At 48.4% G+C, this 12,465-nt stretch overlaps 1 protein-coding gene and 1 long non-coding RNA gene across 3 annotated transcripts in view; both read left to right on the top strand.

The window, feature by feature from the left end:
- The window catches only part of LOC139273449 (uncharacterized), a 35,782-nt gene extending 26,637 nt beyond the window's left edge, over positions 1-9,145 (top strand). For both annotated transcript variants that reach the window (XR_011595116.1, XR_011595115.1), the window contains exon 3: positions 8,956-9,145. This is a non-coding gene — a long non-coding RNA (uncharacterized lncRNA). The remainder of the gene's footprint in view (positions 1-8,955) is intronic.
- LOC139273425 (histone H2B 1.2-like) lies at positions 4,801-5,175 on the top strand. The gene has a single exon (XM_070890337.1). The coding sequence runs from the start codon at positions 4,801-4,803 to the stop codon at positions 5,173-5,175; it is 375 nt and encodes a 124-aa protein (XP_070746438.1).
- Positions 9,146-12,465: the final 3,320 nt, after the last annotated feature.

The raw sequence follows: 12,465 nt of genomic DNA, 5'->3' as shown, positions 1-12,465 counted from the left end.
CTTTCTGTAGAACCGTCATACACACCTGGTGTGGAAGATCTGAGTGCCGCTGTACTGCAGTGAGCTCAGACAAGGACCCTGTTTGTATCACGGTTTCCTCTCTTCAGATACTTTACTTTATTATAAACATAAACATTCATTACTACTGAAGGATATCCTTATTAGGGGGAAATTGTATTAGGGAAATTGATGGGATTGAAGGCCGATAAATCCCTGGGGCCTGATAGTCTGCATCCCAGACTACTTCAGGAAGTGGCCCTAGAAATAGTAGCTGCATTGGTGATCATTTTCCAACAGTCTATCGACTCTGGATTAGTTCCTATGGACTGGAGGGTAGCTAATGTAACACCACTTTTGAAAAAAAGGAGGGAGAGAGAAAGCGGGTAATTATAGACCAGTTAGCCTGACATCAGTAGTGGGGAAAATGTTGGAATCAATTATTAAGGATGAAATAGCAGCGCATTTGGAAAGCAGGGACAGGATCGGTCCAAGTCAGCATGGATTTATGAAAGGGAAATCATGCTTGACGAATCTTCTGGAATTTTTTGAGGATGTAACTACCAGAGTGGACAAGGGAGAACCAGTGGATGTGGTGTATTTGGACTTTCAAAAGGCTTTTGACAAGGTCCCACACAAGAGATTGGTGTTCAAAATCAAAGCACATTGTATTGGGGGTAATGTACTGACGTGGATAGAGAACTGGTTGGTAGACAGGAAGCAGAGAGTCGGGATAAACGGGTCCTTTTCAGAATGGCAGGCAGTGACTAGTGAAGTGCCGCAGGGCTCAGTGCTAGGTTCTCTGCTCTTTGCAATATACATTATCGATTCAGATGAAGGAATTGAGTGTAATATCTCCAAGTTTGCAGATGACACTAAACTGGGTGGCGGTGTGAGCTGTGAGGAGGATGCTAAGGGGCTGCAGGGTGACTTGGACAGGTTAGGTGAGTGGGCAAATGCATGGCAGATGCAGTATAATGTGGATAAATGTGAGGTTGTTTTGATCTGCTGGGCAGTGCTGGGTGATTTCTCACTCTCAAATGCTTTCATAACCATGGCTTGATCTGTTGGCTGCGCCATTTCCACCCCCATGGTGGGCAATGGCAGCCTACTGAAACCATTGGCGCAGTTTTCTGTGTCTGGCCTGTGGCGGATGGCTTAGTTGTATGCGGACAACGTGCGCGCCCATCTCTGGATGCGGGCCGATGTGTCAGTATTTATTCCTTTACTCTCGGAGAATAAGGATATAAGTGGCTTATGGTCAGTTTCCAATTCGAATTTTAGCCCAAACAGATATTGATGAATTTTCTTTACCCCATTGACACACCCTAACGCTTCTTTCTCAATCATGCTGTAGGCTCTCTCAGCCTTAGACAGACTCCTGGATGCATAAGCAACCAGTTGCAGTTTCCCGAAATCATTAGCTTGTTGCAATATACGCCCGACACCATATGACGACGCATCACATGCTAGTACCAAACGCTTACATGGATCATACAACACAAGCAATTTGTTTGAGCATAACAATTTTCTCGCTTTTACAAAGGCATTTTCTTCACTTTTACCCCAAACCCATTCGTCCCCTTTTCATAGTAAGACATACAGTGGTTCTAACAGTGCTGAGACCCGATAAGAAGTTACAAAAGTAGTTCAGGAGTCCCAGAAACGACCACAGCTCCATCACGTTCTGTGGCCTCGGTGCATTCTCGATTGCCTCCGTCTTCGCATTGGTGGGTCTGATGCCATCGGCCGCAATCCTCCTTCCCAGGAACTCCACTTCAGGTGCCAGGAAAAGACACATCGACCATTTTAACCTGAGCCCCACGCGGTTGAGTCGACTCAGAACCTCCTCCAGGTTCTGCAGATGCTCGACTGTGTTCCACCCTGTGACCAAGATGTTGTCCTGGAAGACCACGGTGTGTGGGACCGACTTCAGTAAACTTTCCATGTTTCTCTGGAATATCGCTACTGCCGATCGGATTCCAAACAGGCATCTGTTATAAACAAAAAGACCTTTGTGTGTGTTGATGCAGGTGAGAGCATTTGATGATTCCTCCAGTTCCTGCGTCATGTAGGCTGAAGTCAGATCCAGCTTTATGAACGTCTTTCCTCCCGACAGCATTGCAAAGAGGTCATCGGCCTTTGGTAGTGGGTATTGGTCCTGCAGGGAGAAATGATTGATAGTTATTTTGTAGTCGCCTCAGATTTTGACTGCCGTCTCCCTTGAGGACTGGGACGATAGGACTGGCCCATTCATTAAACTCGATCGGTGAAATGATGCCCTCTCCTTGCAGCCGATCTAGCTTGATCTCTACCCTTACTCTCATCATGTACGGTACTGCTATCGCCTTGTGATGGATGCATCATGCCCCCGGAATTAGATGGATCTGCACTTTTGCGCCTTGCAATTTCCCGATGCCTGATTCGAACAGCAAAAGAAATTTGTTTAAGACCAGAGCACATGAAGTGTCGTCAGCGGGCGATAGCGCTCAGACGTCGTCCCAGTTCCAGTGTATCTTTCCCAGCCAGCTCCTGCTGAGCAGCGTGGGACCATCGCTCGGTACCACCCAGAGTGGTAGTTTGTGCACCGCTCCATCGTAGGAGACCTTTATGGTAGCACTGCCGATTACAGGAATCAGTTCTTTCGTGTAAGTTCTTAGTTTCTTACGAACTGGAGTTAAGACTGGCCTTGAGGCCTTGTTGCACCACAATATTTCAAAAGTATTTTTGCCCATGATGGACTGGCTTGCACCTGTGTCCAGCTCCATTAACACTGGGTGTCCATTTAGTTCAACATTCAGCATTATCTGGGGTCAATTCGTGGTGAATGTCTGCACTCCATGTACCTCTGTCTCCTCGATCTGAGGCTCTGGTTCGTCGTGATCCTCTGTGGATCTGTCCTCTTCTGCAACATGGTGGTTTTAGGTTTAATATTCTTTGCAGCTCGCCTGCACAGTCGTTGGAGGTGTCCCATTGTTCCACAGCCCTTGCAAATGTACTCTTTGAATCGGCATGAGTGGAAACAATGATCACCCCCGCAGCGTCAACAAGGTGTTAATGGCCTTGGATTAATCACCCTTGATGGTGGACTCTGAGACATCTGCAGACGTGTATCTGCAGGTATGTGTGACCTGCCCTTTGCATTATGATTCAAAAACAACATCACTTTGTTCACAGTACTTGTAGCAGCACTTGTGTGCTGAGAGATTTGCTTCGTATTGTCACTGGTGGTAATGAATGCCTGGGCTATCGCTATGGCCTTACTCAAGGTTGGAGTCTCTACAGTCAAAAGTTTGCGAAGTATGGTTTTGTGGCCAATGCCAAGTACGAAACAGTCTCTGAGCATATGCTCCAAATGTTCTTCAACTTCGCGATGTCCTGTAAGGCATCTTAGCTTGGCGACATAACTCGCCACTTACTGGCCATCAGACCTTTTGTAGGTGTAGAACCGGTATCTCGCCATCAGAATGCTTTCCTTCGGGTTCAAATGCTCTCAGACCAGTGTGCACAAATCATGGTATGATTTCTCTGTGGGTTTTGCTGGAGTGAGCAGTTTCTTCATGAGTACATACGTTGGTGCCCCACAGACAGTGAGCAGGATCGCCCTTCATTTGGCAATGCTTTCTTCCCCATCTAACTCATTGGCCACAAAGTATTGGTCGAGTCGCTCCACAAAAGTTTCCCAATCATCTCCCTCCGAGAATTTCTCCAGGATGCACACTGTTCTCTGCATCTTTGGGTTCGCTATCTGTATCTCATTGCCAATTGTAGTATATGGAGAACGAGTCAGACTGAACACTGTGAGCTCAAAGTAAAGTGTGACCATAGTCTTTTATTGCAAGTCTCCAGAGTGCCTCTCCAACCTGTGAAGCCTCCTTAAATATCTGTGCTCCCTTGGGACTCCAGGGGATAAGCCCTTTGGTGGGTGTACAGAGTAAATACAAGTATACATATATAACAGTAAAGAGTTGGGGTCCCAGCACTGATCCCTGCGGCACCCCACTGGTTACTGATTGCCAACCCGAGAATGAACCATTTATCTCGACTCTGGTTTCTGTTCATTAACCAATCCCCTATCCATGCTAATATATTACCCCTAACCCTGTGAACTTTTGTCTTGTGCAGTAACCTTTTAGGTGGCACCTTGTCAAATGCCTTCTGGAAGTCCAAATACACTACATCCACTGGTTCCTCTTTATCCACCCTGTTCATTACATCCTCAAAGAATTCCAGCAAATTTATCTAACATGACTTCCCCTTCATAAATCCATGCTGTTACATCCATGTTACAGTAGTGACAGATAAGAAAGGTGTTGAATTAAACGATGGGTGGAAGCTAGCATCAGGGCGGAAGGACAGTGAGGGGCTCTTGCCTTCACAGAAGGACTCCCATGTCCTGATCAGAAGTGACCCTCAGGCAATCTCGGTTAAAACCGGTCAATGACTCGAACATGTAGAAATGTAGATCGACAAACACAGCTGTTCAGATTATTGAATATATACAGGAAAAAACGTGAGTGAACCTTCCTCATAAGTCCGGCCATCATTAACCATTTTTGCCTGAGAGCCTAATTCAAGAATTTGAGATTTTGGCGAGCAATAAATCTGATTGGTCTCTTTAAACATCCAATCAGAGAGATGCAGAACAATGGAAATTGACAACGCGGCCAATGAACCCAATCACAGTCATTGCCTTCACCCATCCCTCATTAGCATAGGGCTGTGGGCGGAGTGTGGGGCTGCCTATATAATGCGAGCCCGGAGCAGAATTTGCTTCATATCTGTACCTAACTGAACAAGACGATGCCTGAGGAAAAGAAACCAGCTTCGAAAAAGGGTGCCAAGAAAGTAATCAAGAAAACACCACCGAAGGGTGGTAAGAAGCGCAGAAAGTCGAGGAAGGAGAGTTACTCCATCTACATCTACAAAGTGATGAAGCAAGTTCACCCCGACACCGGCATCTCCTCCAAGGCCATGGGCATCATGAACTCGTTTGTGAACGATATTTTCGAGCGCATTGCGGGTGAGGCTTCCCGCCTGGCCCATTACAACAAGCGCCGCACCATCAGCTCCCGGGAGATCCAGACCGCCGTGCGTCTGCTGCTACCCGGGGAGCTGGCCAAGCACGCTGTGTCGGAAGGGACAAAGGCGGTGACCAAATACACCAGCTCCAAGTAAAACTCCATGCTGTCCTGACGGAACAAATCCCAAACACAACGGCTCTTTTAAGAGCCACCCACAACATCATTGAAAGAGCTGCACAAACACATCACCCTTTAGACTGAATTTACTGTAATTATTTCCCGAACAATTGTGTTTGAGAATATTTACAATTCCAGCTGTAGATTTAGTTTTGAATTCTCATAAGCAGCTTCACTGACGGATTCGACCTTGGCGTCGCTGGAATTTCCCGCAGTGAGTAAACGACAAAGACGGTCCATTGTCGCTTTCCCTTTGCTCTCAGACCCGCTCATTCACAGCGCCTGCCGACGAATTTATTTTAGGAGGGCGGGGAAACTCCGATTTCAGTCACACGTTCTCACTCAAGCCCTTTTCACGTTTTGTTTTTATTCCGTTGCGGCTCAGTCCGTTTATTAACCCGAGACTCCCGCAGTGTAATAATTCAGAATGGGAGTTCTTAGAGACTAGAACAGGGGCAGTTTGAACACTCTGTCCCTCTTCTATTTTTACAGAAGGACTCTCAGTACTGGTCTCACTCCCACAGCAGCTGCTATGAAAAAAAGTTCACTTTTACAAAGATGGAGCTGTAATGTGTCCCGTTACAGAATCAGTGGGGACTGAGTCCCGCCCGTTACAGACAGTTTGAATCTGAAGCCGAATTTAATGCTGATTGTAACAGGCTGGAATTTGCAAGGGAAACATGGAATCAGACAAAAGGAAACAAAAAGTGTTTTGAAGTATTTGGCTAATGGTGAAGTTACTAACATAATTCACAATTTTAACAATTATTGGCGGGATTTTTGAATTAAAAAAATCGTTAGGTTCTGACTTTGAGAACCAATAATTTTCGCCCTACTTTCATTGGTGGACTAAACAGGCTGTGATTGGTCATCGGAAACGACCAATGGAATTCACCACAGAGTGACCAATCACAAGTTCGCTCCCTGCATCCCTCCAGAATGTATAAGAAGGGCAGATGTGGGAGGAGTTTCTCATTCATTTTCTGAGCTTGTTGATTTCGGAAATGTCTGGAAGAGGAAAAACCAGCGGTAAAGCTCGGGCCAAGGCCAAGTCTCGCTCCTCCCGGGCCGGACTGCAGTTCCCTGTGGGCCGTGTTCACAGGCTCCTGCGTAAGGGGAACTACGCTGAGCGTGTGGGTGCCGGAGCCCCGGTCTACATGGCTGCTGTGCTCGAGTATCTGACCGCTGAAATCCTGGAACTGGCCGGCAACGCGGCCCGCGACAACAAGAAGACCCGCATCATCCCCAGACACCTGCAGCTGGCCATCCGCAACGACGAGGAGCTCAACAAGCTGCTGGGAAAGGTGACCATCGCTCAGGGCGGGGTGCTGCCTAATATCCAGGCTGTGCTGCTGCCCAAGAAAACCACCACTTTGTCCAAGACCAAGTAAAGCGGACAAGATTTAAACTAATAACCCAAAGGCTCTTTTCAGAGCCACTCACAGTATCTGTGAAAGGGCTGCTTACTGTCTTAATGGAGACCTTGAGTTCAGGTACCGATAAATTGGCCTATTTCAGACCTGTATGTGGGAGTTTTCAGTTCCTGGTAGCTGCATTATGGTTTTCTGCTCACACAAACTGTTCTAGTTAGTAGTTAGTAATTAAACTAGTTGTCAGAGACTCAAAAATTGTATAAATACCGCAACCGGTTCCCTAAATATTATTTAGTCTATCAATGAAAACTATGAAGAGAATCGGCGGTTTTTAAAAGGGCCTAGTTTAATTCTGGTCTGGTTTGAGAGTTTGAATGCTGGTTCTGTTCCCGGGATCTCCGGGCTGTTTATTTTTCTCCTTAGCCGGTCAGTTTAGGCCTACACTGAGCATGCCAAGCGCAAGACGGTCACTGCCATGGATGTGGTGTACACTCTGAAACGGCAGGGCCGCACTTTCTATGGATTCAACGCGACCTTCTTCCCCCAAGCACAAAGCAAAGGCTCTTCTAAGTGCCACCCACCGCCTCACAGGGAGTGGAGATGGGGGGAGGAGAGAGGTATAGTTGATTTACATTTTGTTCTGTTTCGATAGATATTTTTCGCCAAGGTCTATATGTTTTAAATCAGCATATGCACGATGGAATATCCTTTGTTTCAGAATTATAGATATTTATCATCGAAGCTTACAGCACGGAAGGAGGTCACTTCGGCCCATCGTGTCCGTGCCGGCCAACAAAAGGCTATCCAGCCGAATCCCACTTTCCAGCTCTAGGTCCATAACCCTGCAGGTTACGGCACTTCAAGTGCACATCCAAGTAGTTGTAAATATGGTGAGGCTTTCTGCCTCTACCACCCTTTCAGGCAGTGAGTTCCAGACCCCCACCACCCTCTGCGTAAAGAAATTTCCCCTCTAAACCTTCTGCCAATTACTTTAAATTTATGTCCCCTGTGCTAAGGGAAATAGGCGGTTTACGGCACAGAAGGTACGGCATATTCCAGGTGAAGGTAATACTGAAACAACTAATGTAGTTACAGCAGTGACAGATAAGAAAGGCGTTGAATTAAACGGTGGGAGGAAGGCAGCATCAGGGCGGAAGGATAGTGAGGGTCTTTTGCCCTCAAAGAAGGACTTCCAAGTCCTGATCATAAGTGACCCTCAGGCAATCTCGGTTACAAACCCGTCAATGTCTGTCGAACATGTAGACATCTAGATCGATAAAGAACAGAGTATGGCTCGGGAGGGGATGTAACTGATGACCTAATTCAAGAATTTGAGATTGTGGCGAGCATTAAATCTGATTGGTTTCTTTAATCATCCATTCAGAGAATTACAGAACAATGGCAATTGACAACGCAGCGAATGAACCAATCACAATCGTTGCCTTCACCATCCCTCATTAGCATAGGGCTGTGGGCGGAGTGGAGGGCTGCCTTTCTAATGCGAGCTGAGTTTACGTCATGTTTAGGCCGGATTGAACAAGACGATGCCTGAAGAGAAGAAACCAGTTATTGCCAAGAAAGGGATCAAGAAAACGGCACCGAAGGGCGGCAAGAAGCGCAGAAAGTCGAGGAAGGAGAGTTACTCCATCTACATCTACAAAGTGATGAAGCAGGTTCACCCCGACACCGGCATCTCCTCCAAGGCCATGGGCATCATGAACTCGTTTGTGAACGATATTTTCGAGCGCATCGCGGGTGAGGCTTCCCGCCTGGCCCATTACAACAAGCGATCCACCATCAGTTCTCGGGAGATCCAGACCGCCGTGCGCCTGCTGCTGCTTGGGGAGCTGCCAAGCACGCTGTGTCGGAAGGGACAAAGGCGGTGACAAGTTACCAGCTTCAAGTAAAACTCCACGCTGTTCTGACGGAACAAACCCCAAACACAACGGCTCTTTAAAGAGCCACCCACAACCTTTCTGAAAGAGCTGCACAAACGCGTCATACTTTAACCTCAATTTACTGCAGTTATTTCCTGAGCAAGTGTTTTTGACAACATTTAAAGATCCAGGGTAGATTTAGATACGAATTTTCAGATAATCGGTTTTACTGTCCGGTTCAGCCTTAGCTTCGTTGATGAATTTCCCTCCCATTAAACTATAAACACTGTCCCCGGTCGCCTGCCGACGAATTATGGTCTTGTTTTAAGGGGTGAGACTCAGACTTTATTCACCTCATTCTCTCTCAAGCCCTTTTCAATAAAAAAATTTCTAGTTAGTCAACCCGCTTATTACCCGGGGCCTGCGTGTGCAACAACCCAGAATGGGAGTTCTTACAGAGACCAGAACGGGTTACAGTTTGAACACTCTGTCCCTCTTTTTTCACAGAAGGACTTACAGTTCTGGTCTCACTCACACCTGTGCGGAGGATCGATCCATGATCTGTGATTCCCAAATTGTACAAAGATTGAGCTGGAATGTGTCCCGTTGCAGAATGTTTGAAAGTGAACCATAATTTAATCCTGATTGTAACATCCTGGAATTTGGAAGGCAATATGGAATAAAAAGTGTTTGGAAATCTTTGGCTAATGATGAATTTATTAACATAATCCGCATCGTAAAAATTATTGTCGGGGTTTTTGAAATTGAAGATTCGTTGGAAGTCGAACAATAATTTTCGCCCTCTTTTCATTGGCGGGCTAAACAGATGGTGATTGGTCATCGGAAAAGACCAATAACTCATGTGAACGGAGTTGGTATATAAATACACGATCAGTAATCAGTCCCACACCCTCTGCCCGTCCCTACAATGGGTTAATGAACAACACGAAGCTCTGGTTACAGGAGATCGCAGCTCTTTCCTTTGTTGATTTGGTGGCTCTGAAAAGAGCCGTTGTTTCACTTGGTGCTGAAGCTCCGAGCCGAGGCAGGGTGAGTCTCGGCGCGCTCCCCGCGGATGCGGCGGGCCAGCTGGATGTCTTTGGGCATGATGGTGACTCGCTTGGTGTGGATGGCGCACAGGTTGGTGTCCTCAAAGAGCCCCACCAGGTAAGCCTCACTGGCCTCCTGCTGAGCCATGACGGCCGAGCTCTGGAAGCGCAGATTGGTCTTGAAGTCCTGAGCGATCTCCCGCACCAGGCGCTGGAAGGGCAGTTTGCGGATCAGGAGCTCGGTGGATTTCTGGTCGCGGCGGATCTCCCTCAGAGCCACGGTGCCGGGTCTGTAGCGATGAGGCCTCTTCACTCCGCCCGTGGCTGGAGTACTCTTCCGGGACGCTTTGGTCGCCAGAAGTAATCTGTGGGACGCCCACATCCCATGAACGAATGCAAAAGAGGAAATAGCAGAGTCCTTGACCATCATTTTCCAGTCCTCTTTGGATCTGGGCATGGTGCCGGAGGATTGGAGGACTGCTAATGTAGTACCCTTGTTTAAGAAGGGAGAAAGGGATCGGTCGAATAATTACAGGCCTGTCAGCCTAACCTGCATTTGGAAAGGCAAGGATTAATTAGGGATAGTCAGCAGGGATTTGTTAAGGGAAGGTCGTGTCTGTCTAACCTGACTGAATTTTTTGAGGAGGTAACCGAGACGGTCGATGACGGTCGTGTGTACAATGTAGTATATATGGACTTCAGCAAGGTTTTTGATAAGGTTCTACATGGTGGACTGACCATGAAGGTTAAAGCCCATGGGATCCAGGGCAAAGTGGCAAATTGGTTCCAAAATTGGCTTGGAGTAGGAAGCAAAGGGTAATGATTGATGGATGTTTTTGTGACTGGAAGGATGTTTCCAGTGTGATTCTGCAGGGCTCAGTACTGGGTCCTTTGCTTTTTGTGGTATATATCAACGATTTAGATTTGAATATAGGGAGTATGATTCAGAAGTTTGCAGACGAGACTAAAATTGGCAGTGTGGTTGATAATGAAGAGAAAAGTAATGGGCTGCAGGAGGATATCAATCTACTGGTCAGGTGGGCAAAGCAGTGGCAAATGGAATTTAATTCAGAGAAGTGTGAGGTAATGCACTTTGGGAGGGCTAATATGGATAGGGCATACACATTACGCGATAGGCCACTTAATAGTGTAGATGAACAAAGGGACCTTGGAGTGCTTGTACACAGAACTCTTGGGAGGAAACTAAAACATTAATCCTTAAATCGTGTCCCCCCCGATCTGGGGGGGGGGGGGCACACCAAACATTTACAAGGCCCTTTTTTTGTGTGTTTTTTTGGGGGTTTTCTTTTGTGTTTTTGTTTTTTTTTAAAGTTTTTTTGGGCACTAAAATCATATTTTTTTTTTTCTCCAAATGCCACCTATAAAAGGGGAGGGGGACACTAAAAACACCGGCAATTAAAACAAATTAAACTTTAAAACATAAAATCAAATTACAATTTGGTTGCCGGGCGTGATGATGCACTCCAGTCCCTCCGGTGCCCACCTCTTGCGGAAGGCCACGAGCGTACCGGTGGACACCGCATGCTCCATCTCCAAGGACACCCTGGCCTGAATGTACACGTGGAAGAGAGGCAGGCAGTCAGGTTGAACAACCCCCGCGACCGCCCACTGCCTGGATCGGCTGATGGCACCCTTGGCCGTGGCCAGGAGCAGTCCTACGAGGAGGCCCTCGGACCTACTTGCTCCCCTCCGCACAGGGTGCCCAAAGATCAGGAGTGTGGGACTGAAGTGCAGCCAGAATTTCAGGAGCAGCCCCTTTAAATAATAAATCAGGGGCTGCAACCTCGTGCATTCAATAAAAACATGGAACATGGACTCTTCCAGACCACAGAAATTGCAGGCGGCCTGGGAGCCCGTGAACCGGCTTAAAAATTTATTGCACGGCACTGCTCCGTGCACCACCCTCCAGGCCAAGTCCCCGATAAATAGAGGGAGGACCCCCGCATAGAGTGCCCTCCAACGGGGACCCCCGCCTCCTCCGGACGGCAAGATGGTATGCCATGGCGTGTCCGGATGGCAGGCGAGGATGGCAAAGTTGAGAGTGTGCAGGAGCAGCCCGTACAGGAAACCCCTCCGCGCGGAACTGAAAGGCACGGAGGGGATTTCCTCGAGGCGGCTCAAGTTGTGAGGCGCCGGCTCCCGATGGAGGTTCCGGGGTTTGCGCCGATGAGGAATTCCGTCCGGACGGGGGTCAGTTCGGATGGGATCTCCCCACGTGCTTGAGCCTCCTCGACACACCTAACGGAGTCGGGGCCCAGAGCTGTTTTTAGCGACTTGATGGCATCGGCCGCGCAGCGGACGTTGGCGGAATTTAGGCGCCGCGCCAGCGTGTCTGGCGCCATCCAGCCCGCTCCTCCACCATCGAGCATGTCCCTGACCCTGGTCACCTCACCAGCCACAGCCCTCTCGTCCGACCGCCACCTAAAACCTCGGTTGTGGAGGTACGGATTCCCGAGCAGCGGCTCCTGCAGGACAGCCACCACTCCAGCCGGTGGAGAGCTGCGCTTGGTGGAGACTTTGTTCCAGACCCTGGTGAGTTCCTTGTAAAAGACAGGCAGCTCCTGGACGGCGGTCCTGACGCCCCCCAAGCTCACAAACAGGAGCTGCGTGTCATAGTTGAGGCCGTGCTGCTGGCGAAAGAAATACATCGCCAGAGCACGCCACCGAGGAGGGGGCTCGACGTAAAGGTATCTCTGCAGGGTCTGAAGATGGAAAGTCGCGAGCTGGGTGCTGACGCACACCAACGACTGACCGCCCTCCCCAAGCGGGAGACTCAAGACCGCGGCAGAGACACAGTGCTTCCTGTTGTTCCAGAAGAAGTCCACCAGCTTCTTCTGTATCTTGGTGACAAACGCAGCGGGAGGGGTCAAAGTGACCAGCCGGTACCACAGCATGGCGGCCACCAGGTGGTTTATGACTAGCGCTCGACCCCTGTAGGACAGCACTC

Source organism: Pristiophorus japonicus, chromosome 9 (genome assembly GCF_044704955.1).
Source record: "Pristiophorus japonicus isolate sPriJap1 chromosome 9, sPriJap1.hap1, whole genome shotgun sequence".
In the NCBI taxonomy this organism is placed as follows: domain Eukaryota; kingdom Metazoa; phylum Chordata; class Chondrichthyes; family Pristiophoridae; genus Pristiophorus; species Pristiophorus japonicus.
This window is presented reverse-complemented; position numbering and strand designations above follow the sequence as displayed.

Coding starts and splice junctions, on each gene's coding strand:
- LOC139273425 (XM_070890337.1), top strand. CDS start 4,801: ATGCCTGAGGAAAAGAAACCAGCTTCGAAAAAGGGTGCCAAGAAAGTA.